This window comes from Amblyomma americanum, chromosome 4 (assembly GCF_052857255.1).
Source record: "Amblyomma americanum isolate KBUSLIRL-KWMA chromosome 4, ASM5285725v1, whole genome shotgun sequence".
NCBI classification, from domain to species: Eukaryota; Metazoa; Arthropoda; class Arachnida; order Ixodida; family Ixodidae; genus Amblyomma; species Amblyomma americanum.
This window is the reverse complement of record NC_135500.1, coordinates 165,169,173-165,186,555: the sequence shown is the minus strand read 5'-3', so window position 1 is coordinate 165,186,555 and position 17,383 is coordinate 165,169,173. Positions and strand designations below refer to the sequence as shown.

The 17,383-nt window shown below is 48.5% G+C and overlaps 1 protein-coding gene across 2 annotated transcripts in view; it reads left to right on the top strand.

Annotated features, from left to right (window-relative positions):
* Window positions 1-17,383, top strand: part of LOC144128624 (teneurin-m-like) — a 41,351-nt gene that overhangs the window by 11,992 nt on the left and 11,976 nt on the right. Inside the window, exons 2-6 of one of the 2 annotated variants that reach the window (XM_077662164.1) lie at window positions 10,173-10,971; window positions 12,758-13,376; window positions 16,515-16,700; window positions 16,766-17,123; window positions 17,266-17,292. In XM_077662164.1, coding sequence (XP_077518290.1) covers window positions 10,198-10,971; window positions 12,758-13,376; window positions 16,515-16,700; window positions 16,766-17,123; window positions 17,266-17,292 — 1,964 coding nt within the window. In that variant the 5' untranslated portion in view covers window positions 10,173-10,197. The remainder of the gene's footprint in view (window positions 1-10,172; window positions 10,972-12,757; window positions 13,377-16,514; window positions 16,701-16,765; window positions 17,124-17,265; window positions 17,293-17,383) is intronic. The other variant, XM_077662165.1, reaches the window with a different exon arrangement.

The window sequence follows — 17,383 nt, the reverse complement described above, 5'->3', positions numbered from 1 at the left end:
AAATATACAGGACAGCTTCATAGCAGACGACGTAGTGCACGAAGTAGCTACGATGAATGCTATGTCTTTTTAGATCGACTTAGTGGAAGCGGCTTTGCACAAACAATAAGTGTCGACTAAGGAATGAACATGCAGTGTGGAAGAAGAAGAACAAAAAAAACAGGAGGAGAACACAGGGCCTTTTTAGCACAGTTTTTTTCCGTGTTTCCTTCGCTTCTGTAGTGCCTAATATGAACCAGCCGCGCTGCCGTTCCTTCAACGCTTCCTTTTGTGTTTACACCTATAAATGCTTAGTCGGAAGCTAATTATCGGCATCGCTGCTCCGCTGACCACATGTGAAGCTAAATGACGCATTTTGACAGGAGTTTATGAGAGAGATCGCTCTGTGTGTAGCAAGAATTACGTGCTTTCGTAGAGGATGAGAAAAAAAGCAGCAAGATTTGAAAAAAAATTGATATCCGGAGATGTTTCTACCAAAACCGATGCTTTTTGAAGATACAGGATGTCTCTTCTACTTCTTGATAGCCCGCAAGAAGCTTAAGCACATTTACCGGTCAATCGAGTAGCTGCGACTGCGACTTCTGCTCTCGATAAAAATATGCAAACTGCGAAAAAGCGCGGTTACACTCGACAGGCAAAAATAATACGCCGAATTCCAGTACTCGCTATGGCACCAATTTTGGATCTACTGTACTTAGGCACCACTTTATTACAACAGCTGTTCGACTCATTTGATTGTGTTAATGGCCCCTACTCAGAGCCCGTGCCATTCCGGTCATCCGCGAAGCAAGGCTGTCTTATGTCACCGCTACTCTGCCCTTTATCTGGAGCCGCTTTGTTCGAGCTTTCTGCTCAACAGTAATATTTATGGTCTTGCTGTCCTGGGCAATGAACTGAAAGTGCTTTCCTACACGCTGATGATATGACGTTTTCAAGCACCGACAATCATGTATTGACAAAACTACAGCACCAATTGAACAGTTTGGCATGGTTTTTGGCGCTCAGATAAATAAATGTTTGAAACTTCGGGACTGGGATCAGAATCCTGGGGAACATTCCGCCTCGTTATGCGGGAGTAGAATGGTCTAGTGTGCCCCCTGAATACCTGGGCGCTCCATTTTCCATTTTCAAGTCAAGCGCACAGTACTGGAGGGAGGTCCCGGCCGTTCAGCGTTATGCTCACACTTTTGTTGCGCATCGTCTGTCGATTTCCGGTTGAGTTCAGGCCTGTAACATGTTTTTGGTGAAAAATATATTACGTACTGCACGTCCTTCACTGCGCTTTCATCGAATACTTGCAATGTTTATATGACCATCCAGTTTCAAGCCACTGCAGCGGGATAACCTTTTCAAGCCCGTTTGTGCAGGCGGACTGGGTTTGGTGCCTTTGAGTGTGAGGCAGTTAGTTGCTCGCTTCTTCCATTTTCACGACTTTTCCCATCTCATTATTACGTAATTTTTGCAGGTTAATTAACTTTATGAACCGGCTCCCCAGCATATTGGCGTCTTCAAATTTTACTGAAGGTGCTTCCTTACTGTGACCTTTGCAGAAAATTTATGCTTCAATGCGTCTATAGTGTGCTTGTACTGTGTTTCACGCAAGAACTCTATAAGGAATTGATATCCATGCTGTTTTCGCCTCCGCTGTATCGCTCTCTTTAGTTTGCTCCTAAGGGGAACGATGTGTTAACCCGAGTGCGCAAAATGGTGATTTCCTTCTGCACTAAAACCTTTTTTTCAAACTACTTACCCAAGCATTACCTGTTAAAACGTGGCCCCACAGAAAAAATATTCTCTCTTTTTATTAACTTCCGTCTGTGCGATGTACCAAAAATCATTGAGCACTGTTTTATCAACTGCGGAAATGCAATACTGCCTTAGGACGTGCTCCAAATGACAGACAACAGGCTGCGCTTTAACGCGACAGTGTTAGAGCGCACGTTCAGAAAGCCATGCGCCTTCTCACACTAGTTCAGGATTGGTCGAGAGGGTCGTGACGTCACACGTTGCTTTGTGGAATGAAAATAATTAAACCTTTAGTTAAATTGTGATTGTGAGGCAATAGCATGACTCAAATGTCATTATGACATTTAAGGATGTAAAGTAAATTAATTACGCTGAAAAATGAATTAGGAGAAGTAGCTGGAAGCCGAACCCATGAACCTGGGGTTGCGAGTCAGACACGCTGCCCCTAGGGCACTGAGGCACTTTTTTTTCTTTATTGCCTATTTCGGCGCCATTGAAGCACGTCCGTTTGACTTGGTTAAAGAGCGACATTATGTTCCTATGGTGTATCACGTGATCTATTATGCTACTGATGCAAGATAATGAGTGTAATTATAAATTTGTACTAATTAATAAATAAAGCAAATAACCATTAACGCTGTCGCGTCATACCATTAAAGGGACCCTGAAATGGTTTCTATGGGCATAGTCTAGTGAAATAGATCTGTAGAGGAGGTCTTTGCGGGTATTCCAGTCAAATTTGAAAGCTCTGCGTGGACCCTATAATTTAGAAATAAATTTAAAAAATCGCTGCTCGCAGTAGCTCACAACCGACTAGGGCGACACACCTCACCGAGCGTCTATCATGATGACGTCAGTGGGCAGAAGAACCAGCCTTCAAGCTCGGTCCGTCGGACCATTTGGAGGTTCGGCTCACCAGCGCCACCCAGGAAAACCAGGTGGCGCTCATGGCGATCTCCACGGCATCAGCCAGAGGTCTTGGACTGAAGACTCCATCTTCTTTGCTTCGGGAACATTCTTCTTCCATATCAATAAATGTTTATTCCTTCCTTTCTTCCTATAGTAAGTTTCTCAACTGGTAATAACTGGTAACGACTGCCTCAAATTGTAGCTGGAGGCCACCGCCTACTCATAGCGCAGTTGAGGTGTCCACCGACCTGGTGATCCAGTTACACTTGCTACTCATAGGTTTCACGCAGATGGACACCGCTGAAATTTGCGGAGTGCGGCTAGAACTGCTTTGGCACTATAAAAAGACACAGAACATTTGCCTGCGCTATTCGTTTCGGTGACTGTGGCTTCCTTCATGCGTATGTCACAACCAGCCCCTCGTTCTTGTCTGCTCAACAGGACTATCCTGTTTCATAGTTATCCTGTTGTATAATCCGGTGAACCCATTCCGGATTTTTTAATAGGTGTATGTTATCTAACACTACCGATAGAATAGAACTAACGGAGCTATCAAAGTTAATAAATAGGCGCAAGGTAGCCGACATAAGGAAGTTTAATATGGAGGGAATCGAGCATGCTCTAAAGAACGGAGGTAGCCTAAAAACAGTGAAGAGGAAACTAGGCATAGGTAAAAACCAGATGTATGCATTAAGAGACAAGCAGGGCAATGTCATTAGCAATATGGATAAGATAGTTAACGTAGCCGAAGAGTTCTACACAGACCTGTACAGTAGCCAATGTAATCAGAACGCTAATGAGAAAGACAGCAGTGCACAGCAATGCGTCATCCCGCCAGTAACGAAAGATGAAGTAAAGAAAGCCTTAGAAGCAATGAAAAGGGGAAAAGCAGCTGGGGAGGATCAGGTAACAGCAGATCTGTTGAAGGATGGAGGGGACATCGTGCTAGAAAAACTAGCCACCCTGTATACGCAATGCCTTATGACCTCGACTGTACCAGAAGCTTGGAAGAATGCAAACATTATCTTAATTCATAAGAAGGGGGACGCCAAGGACTTGAAAAATTACAGGCCGATCAGCTTACTATCCGTTGCCTACAAAGTATTTACTAAGGTAATCGCTAATAGAGTCAGGGCAACGTTAGACTTTAATCAACCAAATGATCAGGCAGGCTTTCGTAAAGGATATTCTACAATAGATCATATTCACACCATCAATCAGGTGATAGAGAAATGCGCAGAATATAACCAACCTCTATATATAGCATTCATTGATTACGAGAAAGCATTCGACTCAGTGGAAACCTCAGCAGTCATACAGGCATTGCGTAATCAGGGGGTAGAAGAGCCTTATGTCAAAATACTGGAAGATATATATAGCAACTGCACAGCTACTATAGTCCTCCATAAAGTCAGCAATAAAATCCCAATAAGGAAGGGCGTCAGGCAAGGAGACACGATCTCACCAATGCTGTTCACCGCATGTTTGCAGGAGGTATTTCGAGGCCTGAATTGGGAACAGTTGGGAATAAGAATAAATGGAGAATACCTAAATAATCTGAGATTTGCTGATGACATTGCCTTGCTGAGTCACTCAGGAGGTGAACTGCAAATCATGATCAACGAGTTAGACAGGCAGAGCAGATCGATGGGTCTAAAAATTAACATGCAGAAAACCAAGGTAATGTTCAACAGCCTAGCAAGGGAACAGCAGTTCACAATTGGCAGCGAGAGCCTAGAAATTGTGCCGGAATACGTCTACTTAGGGCAGGTAGTGACAGCTGATCCGGATCATGAGAGGGAGATAACTAGAAGGATAAGAATGGGGTGGAGTGCATATGGCAAATTCTCGCAGCTCATGAGTGGCAGTTTACCAATTTCCCTCAAGAGGAAAGTGTACAACAGCATAATCTTACCGGTACTCACCTACGGGGCAGAAACGTGGAGGCTAACGAAAAGAGTTCAGCTTAAGTTAAGGACAACGCAGCGAGCCATGGAAAGAAAAATGATAGGTGTAACGTTAAGAGATCGGAAGCGGGCAGAGTGGGTGAGGGAACAAACACGGGTTAATGACATCCTAGTCGAAATCAAGAGAAAGAAATGGGCTTGGGCAGGGCATGTAATGCGAAGGCAAGATAACCGCTGGTCTTTAAGGGTAACGGAGTGGGTTCCAAGAGAAAGTAAGCGTAGCAGGGGGCGGCAGAAGGTTAGATGGGCGGATGAGATTAAGAAGTTTGCAGGCAAAGGGTGGATGCAGCTGGCAAAGGATAGGGTTAATTGGAGAGACATGGGAGAGGCCTTTGCCCTGCAGTGGGTGTAGTAGGGCTGATGATGATGATGATGATGATGTTATACGCAGCAAAGAAGAAGTTCTGTGCTACCTGTCAGGGAATCATGTGTCGGCCTCTTCACCTGCGGAGACAATCACTGACTTCATCAGATGAATTGACAGATAGCTGCATTATGCCGTGGTCATTAATGTACGCATGACGTGTCACGCATGACGCATGACGTCACGCATGACGTGTGTCACGCATGGTCACGCATGACGTCACGCAATGGTCACGCATGACGTGTGTGATTTGGATGCATAATTGTAATAAACACATTCTTTCTGTACTGTGTGGCGGCCACTTGTTTTTTGATGATTGCTTCAGCCATTTGTACCAGTGACCAAGGGCATAGCAGACATGGCACCCTCACGTGTGCGACGAGTCCTTATGAGGGCGTCCTCACCTTCTCCTAGAGTGGGCTTCACTCGGTGAAGTGAGGGTGAGGAAGGGTTGGCGCAGAAAAATTAATGAGCGTGACGGTGAGGAAGGGCATAAGTGGTGAGGTGAGGGACAGCAAAATGCGCGGGTCGAGGCTGAAGTCTCGTGGTAGTCGTGAGCAATTTTTCTTGGCAATGCAGCTAAAGCTGGAGCCGAAACACTCTCCCTCTTCCTACACTGCCGACAGCAAGCACAAAAAATATGGTGGGGCAGCCTAAAAGAATGTAAACAATTAAGCCCCTGCCTGTATAACAGGCTTAGCAAGAAGGACGGTCGGAAATTCCTGAATCTACTGCTTTACTTCTGGGACAAGTTCATGGGCAGCGTCTAAAATAGCAAAATATTATGTGGAACATTGCACTCGCGTTGTGCCGGTCCCTCTGGAACCGATGGTGAACCACACCCTATCTGAACCGACGCGAAATAAATCAAGGTCACAAGCCCGGACTTCTCTTTTAAGTCACCTTTGACACCCCGTAGACAGTGTTTTGAGAAAAGTTGTACTCGGGTCATTTTTTTCTCTTGTAAGCGATTATTTTTCCGGGATCACTTACTCTACATGGTTATTTCCATCAACGCTGCTAGGCCGCAGTCAGATATTATGTTCTAGAGCTCTCATTATTTTCTGGTTTCTCAATATTGTATGCCAGCGAAATGCGCTAACATGCATTGTCGCATGTTCTTTTGCCGTTATCCTGCGCCACAGGTCCGGGCAAGCCGTTCAGAATGCCAGCGAACCAGCACGCGTCCACAAGAGCGCGGTGAAAACGATTCTGGGATGCGAGTACTCCTCGCGGGCGAGATGTGAGGAAGTCGGGAGAGAGCGTTGAAGAACGGCCGCGCCGGATGGCATGACCGGGGATAGGAAATATAGGAGACTAATGTTTTTGTTTTGAGCTGCGCTCTGCCATTTTCCGCTTCTTATTTTCTTCGCGTGCGCGTCGCGGACTGTGATGTCAGTGCCCTCCGCGTTATCGCGGCGCCTGATATCGTTTCACATTACATCGTGTGCGTGTACGCAGGGTGCGCTGTCTTCTTCGCGGGTAGTGTGAGTAGAGGGAGGCTGTTAACAGCCTGAGTGCCCTTTCGTCCAACAACGTGCGTGCACTGCACCATTTGGCGTATAATTGCGAAAGCTATCTATTGCCACTGAAATTTCCCGCACGAAGCAATCGACGATTATGGATTTTTTCAAGAAATAAAGGTATGTTGACGTCCGGTAATCGTTATGTTTTGTTCCAAAGCGACAGTGTGCGAATGGTATGCACTAGACGCCTCAATTGGAATGCAGCCGACAGTACAGAAAGTTCTAGAGCTTGCCGAACTGACAGTATTGAAAGCAAAACTGATGGAATCTGTGTTAAAGCGTTGATGACATATGCGTTTCATTGCATAACTGCTATTTCTTGCATTTGATGTTCCTTTTTTCATTAAACTGGGCCCATCCTTGTAAAAGAACCCATTTATATTCTTTGCATTCTAAACTGCTTTCCATTGCTATATCTGTAATTTGTGTTATTTTGCTTTAAGCGCTGCCCCTCTAAAAACCCGATTTGAGATTGACAGTATGCCGAAATAAAAATAACATTCAGTATTGTCATCAGCGTACTGCACACACACACAAAAAAGGGAGGGGGCGTTTATTGTGCGAGAAAAAAAAATACTGAAAAGACAGCCAAAGAATGGTGTGCACTCAATATGTCAGCGCGTTCATTACACGAGTCAATACTAGGGATGTGGGAATAGTACTTTTTGAAACCGAATAAAATACGAATTGAACAGTTAAACTAATGAATCGAATACGAATCGAACATTCGCGACTGGCTCGAATATGCGTACAAAACAAATTCGTGCGAAACAGTAAAGCGCTTGCGGCGCCACTGTGTACGCGTCTTGGAGTTAAAAACATACAGTTGAAGACACACAAAAGCGCTGACCGCAAATTATTCCGGCAAAAACTTCACGACTATTTTTCGTGTGGGCAAACTTTCCCGCCATATTCATCTCGGCGCTTCAAACAGCTGATTGTGTTACTTTTCTGTTTGACGTCACGCTTTTTGCACTGTGCTTACACTTGTATTGCTCGAGTGTTCATATATAAATTCTGTTTTTGTTTTATCCCGTACATTCCACTTAGCATTATATACCCCTCAAAAGATAATTTCACTGCTGCATTGTTATTTTTTCCTATTTTTTCCTCTATCCAATTATTCTCTCTCTGTTGCGATGTGTCCTTGACACAAAAATCTTGATTTTGCGGCCCCCCCCCCCTCTTATATAGTGCCTTCGGGCGTTTAAGGAAAAGATAAAAGAAATGAAATGAAATTAAGCTGTAGCCGTCGAAAGAAGCAACATTTTTATTTATTTATTTATTTATTTATTTATTTATTTATTTATTTATTTATTTATTTATTTATTTATTAGGTCCTCAAAGGCCCCACTTAAGGTGTATTTCATGAGGGGTGGGCGGGGAGTGACAGTCTTGGCAGTCTTGAATTGTTAAAGACCTGTTAAAGAAGCGATTGGTCTGCACTAGGAGGCACACAACACGAAGTTCCATGATCGTGTTTCATACTTACTGAAAAATGACCTTTTGCTACTGATGACGACCGCGAACAAACTCACTATAAAGACGAAATCAGTCAAAAGGGAGTAAGCTGTCCTCTAGCGCCACTTTCTTTAAGGGGCGGGGTATACTGTCTGGTATGCGGTTATGCGTGGCGTAGATGCCCATCACTGACAATACGGAATACAGTTGGCAATGGAAACAAATTAGCATTTACGGAGATTTTCTAACAGAGGTTTCCAACTCTGTTTTTTAACCTCACAACCTCTGGTGCCGCGTTTAAAAGCCTTATTCCATTGCTAACTGCCTCAGGTTACTATGCTTTGTAGGGGAATATACCTCTGTTGCCAAGAGAAAGCATTCAGCATATTAAGTGATCGAAATTTGCTTCGGAACTTCGGCAGCATACCCTGCCCCTTCAAGGGAGTTATTTGACCAACACTGTTCCCACTCTCTAGTTACTGATCAATTCGCTCTCGCCGTACCTTACGCTACCCGTCCCGGTTAGCTCAGTTGGTAGAGCGACTGCCCCGATGAAGCAGTGGTCCCGGGTTCGAACTCCGGACTAAGACGAATTTTTCTTTAAATACGAAGTTTCTGTGGGATCTGTTAAGCTTTCCTTTGTAGCCGTAACGGAAAGGAGTTAAAAGGGACCAATCTGTCTTCTAGCGCACTCCCTTTTATGAAAGGAAGTGAGCTGGAAGGCAACTTACTCCCTTTTTACTTCCATATAGGCTTATTTGTTCAGAGTTTATGGCTGCACTTGAGTGGACGCCAATGAGTAATTAGCCCCTATTTACAAACTACTCCATCTTCGGGGATTCCCCTAAACATCTGACCAAAAGGGAGTGGACTAAAGGACAGCTTGCTCCCCTTTTTATTGCCATGTTGTCGTATTCGTGTTTAGGGTGTAGCGCCATATCTCTTTTGAAAAGCTTGTAACCAATGTTGCTCTTCCTAAAATAAAGGGAGAGAGAGAGAGAGACGACAGTTTTAGTCACAGTACCCGATTTCGGACTTATGAAGACCGGACTTGCTAAAACTGGCTGAAACCTGTTGCGACGCCCAATCTTGAAAGCTATATGTGGGAGCATTATGAACGGTGTCTCACGAATGGACCATGTCACGGCTCTGAACCCTCCTTCCTGCGCACATCGATCGCGGCAGCATGCAGAGAGGCTTCGGAGTGCGCCGTTTTTGAAACAGTCATAAAAAAAAACTATGCAGTGCCCTAGCCGAACTTCAAGCTAGCTATTGAAAAACTTCTTGAAAATGCACTACTTTGTAAATTTTGGTTCGAAAATTTCCAATATTCGCACACCTCTAGTAAATACTGCAACTCGAACGTTAATACTGCTGAAAGTGAGGGTGAGGCTTAAGTAGGGCCGGCGAAGCGAGGGTGAGGGCGTGCCAATAAATGTAAGAAGTGAGGGTGAGGGAAGACCAGGGTTTTTTACAAAATGACAGTGAGGGTAAGGGAGGGACAAGCGTTCAAGGGTGAGAGAGGAAGAGAAAGAATAAGATAATTCGCGCATCTCTGCTTCCTAAAGGTAAACAGCGTATTTAAACGATGACAGCACTATTATATGCAGCTATTCCATGCGCTAAAGGAAAAAAATAGCAATCTGATAAATCGGTCCCCGCCAGGGTCCAGATTTCCGCGTTACCGCGGCCCAATGGGAGCCGACCACCGACTCCATTTGAAGAATACTTTCTGAAATTGCAGGCACGTTCCACACAATGAACCGCTTTTGTCGTGAGTCTCGTAAAATGCCGCGATGCTGGTGACATTTTTTGGGACTCTGAGGCAAATTCTGGACAAGTTTTCGCCAGAATGCAGAGCGTAAACTGCATTTATGGACAGTTGCTAGCAGCGACACTCAATGGGATGCCCACAATACTGACACACGCAGGGTTTTTCGTGCGCGTCGAGAACAGATGGACGTGCTTGTTCTCAAATTTCAGGTGCAAAGTCCCCATAGACGAGGTCAGATTAGCGAAATTAAAGCCGGCGCAGAAATACTGCGAGAAATGTTTATTCATTCACTCATCCGTTGATTTATTAAATTTAAAAAGTCGGTGGAGAAAAGTTGCAAGAATAGTCGATGTGTTCGTTGATATTTCATTAGTGAATTGATTGATTGATTGATTGATTGATTTCTCCTCCGCCCGGGCCAAAAGGGCGCCTCCTTGTCCGCAGGCGCAGATGGACTCCCTGCACCGGCGGCCGTACGCGGCTCCCGAGCCGACGTGGCCCGAGAGCCCTCCGGAGCCGGCGCCGGCGGTGCCGCCGCGCAACGCGTACGCCGAGCCGCCCAGCTACAGCGAGACCACGGGACCCATGGTGCCGCCGGCCGCGAGCCGAGTCAACCCGCAGCTCATCATTGAGGCGCCGCCCGCGGCCACCACCTCCTCCCTGGCGGCCGCGCTCACCCAGCGGCTGAGGCCCCGCAGCGGCTGGCAGTGGGCCTGCCTGGCGCTGGCAGCCCTCGCCGCGACGCTGGCCGCCGCGCTCGCCTACGTGGCGGCTGCGGGGCCCGCCGCCAAACCATGCGTGCTGCTCGACGTGGCGGCCGAGAGCCTGTCGGCCTCGGCACCGCCGCCGCCTCCTCCTCCGCACCACAGGCACAGCGGCGGCAACCAGCAGCAGCAGCAGCCGCAGCACAGCCAGAACCAGCAACAGCAAAACACGCAGCAGCAGCAGCAGCAGCAGCCCGTCCGCGAGCCGTGCCGGCCCCCCGCGCATGCGGACGCGTACGCCGAAGTGGAGCTGGGCTCCCGGCTGACGCACCACCTGGAGCCGCATGGCGCGTGGAACGTCCGCTTCGAGCAGCCCGAGGCGGCCTTCGTGCGCTTCAACGTGACCGCGCCGCAGGGGGCCCGGCTCGCCCTGCTGGCCAGGCGCAACGAGCCGCCCTCGCTGACCGCCCGCGACGTGGCCGAGGTGGTGGCCACCGCCGGGGGACACCGGTCGGCAGTCGTGAGTACACCCTCCGCGCGCTCCCGCTGTGCGCAGAATGCCTCGGGCCCGCTTCGCTGCAGTAGCGCATAGCCTGCGCTACTTAACCGCGACCGAATGGCAGTGGCCAGTTTTGGGTGAACGAATGCGCAACTCGAGCCTGCCTTAGTGAACTAAAGATTAAAAAAGGGCGGCGCAACAGTTAACATCAAAGACGTTCAAATGGTAAGAGGCTCTATCTGCATGGAAGTCAGAAATCTGGTATTCATCAATGGGGAAAGGCGAAGAGTGGGCGATATATATTTCAGGAACGACGCGTCTACCAACCAGGCCCAGATAGCCACACTTCTCAAGAAAATATGTAGTTGTAATGGATGCCAGTGTGCAAACATACAAGGGCTCGGCCAATGGGCCGGCACGGAGCTGCGATTAAAGTGTAACGCTTTCCTAATAGCGCGAGAAACGGACACCTCACAGAGCGAATTCAAACGAAAATGCCACACTACGCTACGCAATGCTACATTATGGAGCACAATGCAGCATAGTGACATCTTTAGGGATGTCGTACCCCGAGGCAACTTTCTGCGACTCTCTCCACAGCAATTCTAGAGTATACCATTGTTTAGCTTGCGTTCAGTTTAACGCTGACAGCATACCGAGTAAATAAAGCGCCCACTAATTCAAATTTCGTCGTTAATTGAAAAATAGGACCATTTATGGCATCTTTGAATCCGAAGACACTTGCACGAGTGGCTGTTCTTTGAACCTACCGCCAAAATTGCCAGTATTTATATTGGTTACTGACCCTAGAGGAGTGACACCGTTATGCAGAATCGCTTCACTCAATAGAGGAGTTGAACGCGAATTAAATCACACAAACTTGCTGGCTTTTGAAAAGACCATTATGCGTATCGGCAAGTCACCCGTATACTTGCAAATTGTCCTAGGAAACTTGAGCCAGGCGATTAGACAATAATACTATCATCTGTGGGAACGAAACTAAAAGAGTGTTGTTACTGACAGCCTGGAGCAATTAAGCAGGAGTATCCTTTAATGAATGTTAACAGAGTAATCTGCTTAAATCACTCAGGTTTGCACCGCTGAAGCTGTGATTTTTTTTTTCAATTATGAAATCCGTGCTCCAGTACGGCCTTTGACGCGGGGCGCGTCAGTTCGCGCAAACGGCCGTTATCAATGCGAACGTGCGGCGGTAATCTGGTTCTTCATTCAGGTTTCACGCGCGTACTTCAAAGTGCAAAAAAAAAAGCACGCTCAGTATGAAGCTATCCTTTCAGACGTAAAGCTGTTTGGCGTTTCTGTTGACAACTTCCTGACACCTTTCGCCTTTGTAGTTTGAAAAGTGGTTAGCGTTAACTAGTTATGTCGAAAACTATGAATCACAAGAAACGCCTGGTTGCTCTGGGCGATCTCTAATAGTGGCGTTTAAGTCTCACTCCTGCAGTATTTAACCATTCTTTTTAAGCCGATGGTTCATGATATAGCTGAGGCAACCTCCGAATCAAAGGTCGCTCTTTCGACTTACGGTTGCCGAACGAAAATTCGCTTTGAGGAAAGGAATGACGCAGTGACTGTCTCACTTCTCTGTGGACACCCGAATTGCGCCATGAGGAAAGGAATGAAACAGAGAGCAAAAGAAGGTAAACAGAAAGAGGGCCCTTAGTGGAGGGCTCCGGAGTAATTTCGACTACCTGGGGATCTTTAACGTGCACTGACATCGCACAGCACAAAGGGGCCTTGCCGCCCGCCGGAGAGAATGCCGCCTCCAGTCGCGCACCTCGCCTCGCAGTTGGAAGAAGTGGACCTGATCCACTTCCTGGAGCCCGGCACGTGGTTCCTGTCGGTGATCAACGACGACCCCCTGCCGGTGTCGCTGGCGCTGCAGCCGGCCGTGGCGCGGGACGTGCCCACCAGCTGCCCGAGCCAGTGCCACGGCCACGGCAGCTGCCGGCTGGGCCAGTGCCACTGCTTCCCCGGTTACATCGGACTGGACTGCGCCGACAGCGTGTGCCCCGTGCTGTGCAGCGGCCACGGGCGCCTCGTGCAGGGCCGCTGCCGCTGCGAGCCCGGATGGAAGGGCGCCGAGTGCGCCGTGCGGGACGACCTCTGCGAGCTGCCCGACTGCTCGGGCCACGGCCGCTGCGTGCGCGGCCGCTGCGTCTGCGAGCCGGGCTTCGGCGGCGAGCACTGCGAGCGGCCCGACTGCCCGGACCCCGAGTGCGGCTCCCGCGGCGCCTGCGTGCAGGGACGCTGCTGGTGCCGGCCCGGGTGGCGCGGCACGAACTGCAGCGACGCCGACGAGCGGCTCAGCCGCTGCCTGCCGGACTGCTCGGCGCACGGCGTCTACGACCTGGAGCGGGAGACGTGCGTCTGCTTCGAGCAGTGGAGCGGCGACGACTGCAGCCGAGGTGCGCGTCGCTGCCGTGGCTGCAAATGGAAATGCTTTTACGAGGAAATGAGAGCCGCAGTAATTGTCCCACTTTAGGCGGACACCTGAACCAGGCTGTTACGGAAGGGATGAAGAAGGGAGTTAATGCAGGCAGTGAGAGAGAGGCGCCGTAGAGAGGAGGGCTGCTCAGTGCTTTCCACCACCTGGGGTCCTCCAACGACCTCAGACATCGAGCTGCTGTCATCTTTGGCAAGTAGTGGCTAAAGAACCATGCCTAAAGAGTGAAATATCAGGGAGAATAAGAACGTTGTGGAGCGCATTTGGCAGGTGCTCCCGGGACATGAACAGCCTACCAGTATTTCTCAATAATAATAGTCTCAGTATAATAGTTGTATTTTGCGGGCACTCATTTATGAGGCGGAAACTTGTAGTTTAGGCTAATTGCTGGAAATTAAATACAGGACTAGAATGCAGCGAACTATGGAAATCAACATTATAGAGATAACGCTAAAAAAAACAGGAAGAGTGCATAGTGTATTGGGGAATAAATGAGAGTGCATGAAATTCTAGTTGAAAACAAGAAGATATGGGCATGGGTAGTGTATGTAATGCGAAGAGCAGGTGATCGATGACCCGGTAGGGTGACGTTCCAAGAGAAGGCCAACGCACGCGTGGGGCGCGAAAGTGTAATGTGGGCGGATACGATTAAGATATTTGCGGGGATTAGGGTGGGCACAGCTGCTGTAGGAAATGTGTAATTGGAGATCAGTGGAAGATTCCTTTGTTCTGCAGTGGACGCAGTTAGGCTGATGATGATAATGAGATCGCACAGCGCTTGGACGTTTTTGCATTTCGCCGCCATCGAACTCCAGGCACCACGACCAGCATTCGATCACACGACCACTCAATAACCACTGAAACTCCCTTGGATGTTCCATGGACGTCCAAGGGAGTTTCAGTGTCCATTGGGCGCATGCTCAGCAGCCGAGTGCCACTGAGGCATCACGGCGGCTGCTGGATTGAAAAACCAAATGGTGGGCCAGTGTGTGATGCAGAGCGTTGAGTTTGCCCAATGGGTACTCTTGTTTATTATTCATATGAAGACTGCCCTTACTATCCGCTACAAAGAATGATAGAGGGTGAGGAAAAAGCTAGAATTCTAGATTGATGTGCTACGCGCCTTCAGTGTGGGAAAAGTAAGTATAGTATACAGTGTCTTCACGAACAAAAATACTGACAGTAAAAGAAAAAACTTAAATACTGAAACAAAAAGAAATTAGAGAAGAAATGCAGCGGTTCACCTCAAGGTTTGCCTAGGACTAAAATCGTGAAAAGGTATGAACCTGTTTTTTTAGTCACAGCAGCATGGATGTTGTACAGGACGTGTAGCCCTCGTCGTCGACGTCCACGCACGCCGCACCCACACACTATGTTGGGATGAAATTCAGACATGGCTGACCAGTTCCATAATAATAAACGGCGTTTAGAGAGTACTATGGCGACCTTATTCACAGCTGGACAACTGAGTGAACATCTCTTTTTTTTGCGGCACTTAGTAACAGCCGTCGACATGCCGGTTTAGTGTGTACAGTTTATTAGTTTTCCTACTCATAAATTATCTACTCTCATGCATAACAGAATAAAAAGAAAGACGGGGTAATTCGTTTTTTATTATGTTCATAGATTATGTTGTGGCAATGATAGATGTTCAAGGAGCTTGGAAGCCAGAAGGCTAGCATATGTTTGCCAAATTTCAACGTTCCCTGCAGTGTATGTGATGTTTCTCCTGCATAATGAAGCTAGTTGTGTAATGACAAAAAGGCATTCTCTATAAATTCCATTTTACATTCAGAAATCAAGCAAGATGTTCATATACTGAATTATGCTGTTTAACATAAAAAAGTGCTGCAGAGAGAAATCTAAACGTTACATCATGCATATTTCTTGGAATTTTTTCTTCCTGTGCAGCGTGTAACTTTCGTAGGTTTGTGAGCGATGAGTCTATCGTTACCAAGTAACAATAATTTAGACGACATTTGAATGATTTTATATGTAGTTTTTATATATTTTATACATAGTTTATATATAGTTTATATGCGTCTTGATATGTAAGGCGCAGTTGTAGGCAATAAGTGATCTAAAAGCAGTGACAGTTCATGCGCCATTCAATTTACGTTATCACGTGCCGATTTCTCATCAGAAAATACAAAATAATTTTGAAAGAGCTCGCTCGTTCTATTTTGCAGTTGAGGGTTGTACCATTATTTGAACATCTTTGTTGTTGACACAGGGTGATAAAAACTGGCTTTTGTTGTGTTACGTGTTCATTTCACTGCGGATAAGTGTTGCTAGTTTTGTTTGGTTTATGGGGTTTAACGTCTGAAAGTGACTCAGGTTATAAGGGACACCGTAGTGAAAGGCTTCGAACAATTTCGACCACCCAGGGTTCTTTAACTTGCATTGACATTGTACAGAGCGCAGGCCTCTATCATTTCGACTCCATTTAAATGCGACCGCCGTGGCCGGGATCGAACCTGCGCCTTTCGGGTCAGCAGCTGAGCACCATAAACACCGAGACACCGCGACAGATGAATAAGTGTTGCATTTGTTTCATGTTTACATTCGAGAAAGATGAAGCGGAATAATAAAGCCATGCCATCTGTATATGTGACAAATTTTGTTTCGTTGTCTACACGTGTCGTGCCATTCACGTTTATGGTCAGAAAGCAAACGCTACTTTGCGGCACGCTGGAAGAAACAGTTTTTACGTGCGACCGATGGCCACCTCATTCTTTGCATTGTTGCCTGCAGCTAAGGTAGCGCCTTGAAAGCTTCAAGAGTTTCTCACGTAAACCTTAATAGAGTTCTACATTCTTCACTAGTGACCTGCGTCTTCAATCATACGCTGGAGGAATTGGAAGGCTTGACGCTGGGAGGAAAGCTTCTCACTGGTAATAAATAACCCGAAGCACGCCTACGGTGAGCGCAGCACGTACAGGAAGGACAGAAAGACATATGTGCTTATTACGGGCCATCTCCACTTTTGTCTAATGGCATCGTTTTGCGTTGGGAAGGAGGGCCATGGGGAGGAAGACGAGGCCCTCCTACTTGGCGTGCCGCAGCAGCGCCTCATGTATGTATCCCCCTGCCCGCGCAGCCAAGTGCGAGCTCGACTGTGGGTCCCGGGGTCGCTGCGAAGAGGGCCGCTGCACTTGCGAGCCAGGCTGGACGGGCGGCCGGTGCGAGCTGCGTGAGTGCGACCCGCGCTGCCTGCAGCACGGCCAGTGCAACAACGGCACCTGCGTCTGCATCCAGGGCTGGATGGGCCAGCACTGCACGCTAGGTACCGCGCGCGCGCGATCCCGAGGATGCCGGGCGGCGCTGAGCTCTTCTGCCTCCTCCTCGCAGACGGCTGCCCCGAGGGCTGCCACAGCCACGGCCAGTGCGTGCGGGAGGGCGCCGAGCGCTGGCACTGCGCGTGCCTGGCCGGCTGGGCGGGCCGCGACTGCAGCGTGCCGCAGGAGACGCAGTGTAGCGACAAGGCGGACAACGACAAGGACGGCCTGGTGGACTGCGCCGACAGCGAGTGCTGCTACCGGCCCGAGTGCGCAGAGAGCCTACTCTGCCTCTCGTCGCCGGAGCCGCAGGACATCCTGCTGCGCAAGCAGCCCCCCGCAGTGACGGCCTCCTTCTACCAGCGCATGAAGTTCCTCATCGAGGAGGACAGCGTGCAGAGCTACTCGCACCGCGACGAGTACTCCGAGAGGTCAGTGCGCGGCGCCCGTCTGTCTGTCTCGTCCCTGTGGTGGTCACACGGAGTCTCTGTGTCTGTCCTGTGTGTGTGTGCGGCGGCGCGCCGCCAGCGTGCCGCGCCCTGACTGTTGGCTTGTCCCCTCCCCCCCTCGCAGCCAGTTCTGGAGCGCCTTCGCCAAGAGGTGAGTGCGCGCCCGCGGGGCTGCCGTCTGGCTGGTGTCCTGTCCTGTCTCTGTCTCGCTCCGTGTTGACCCCATAGGCCCCCAGATCGCC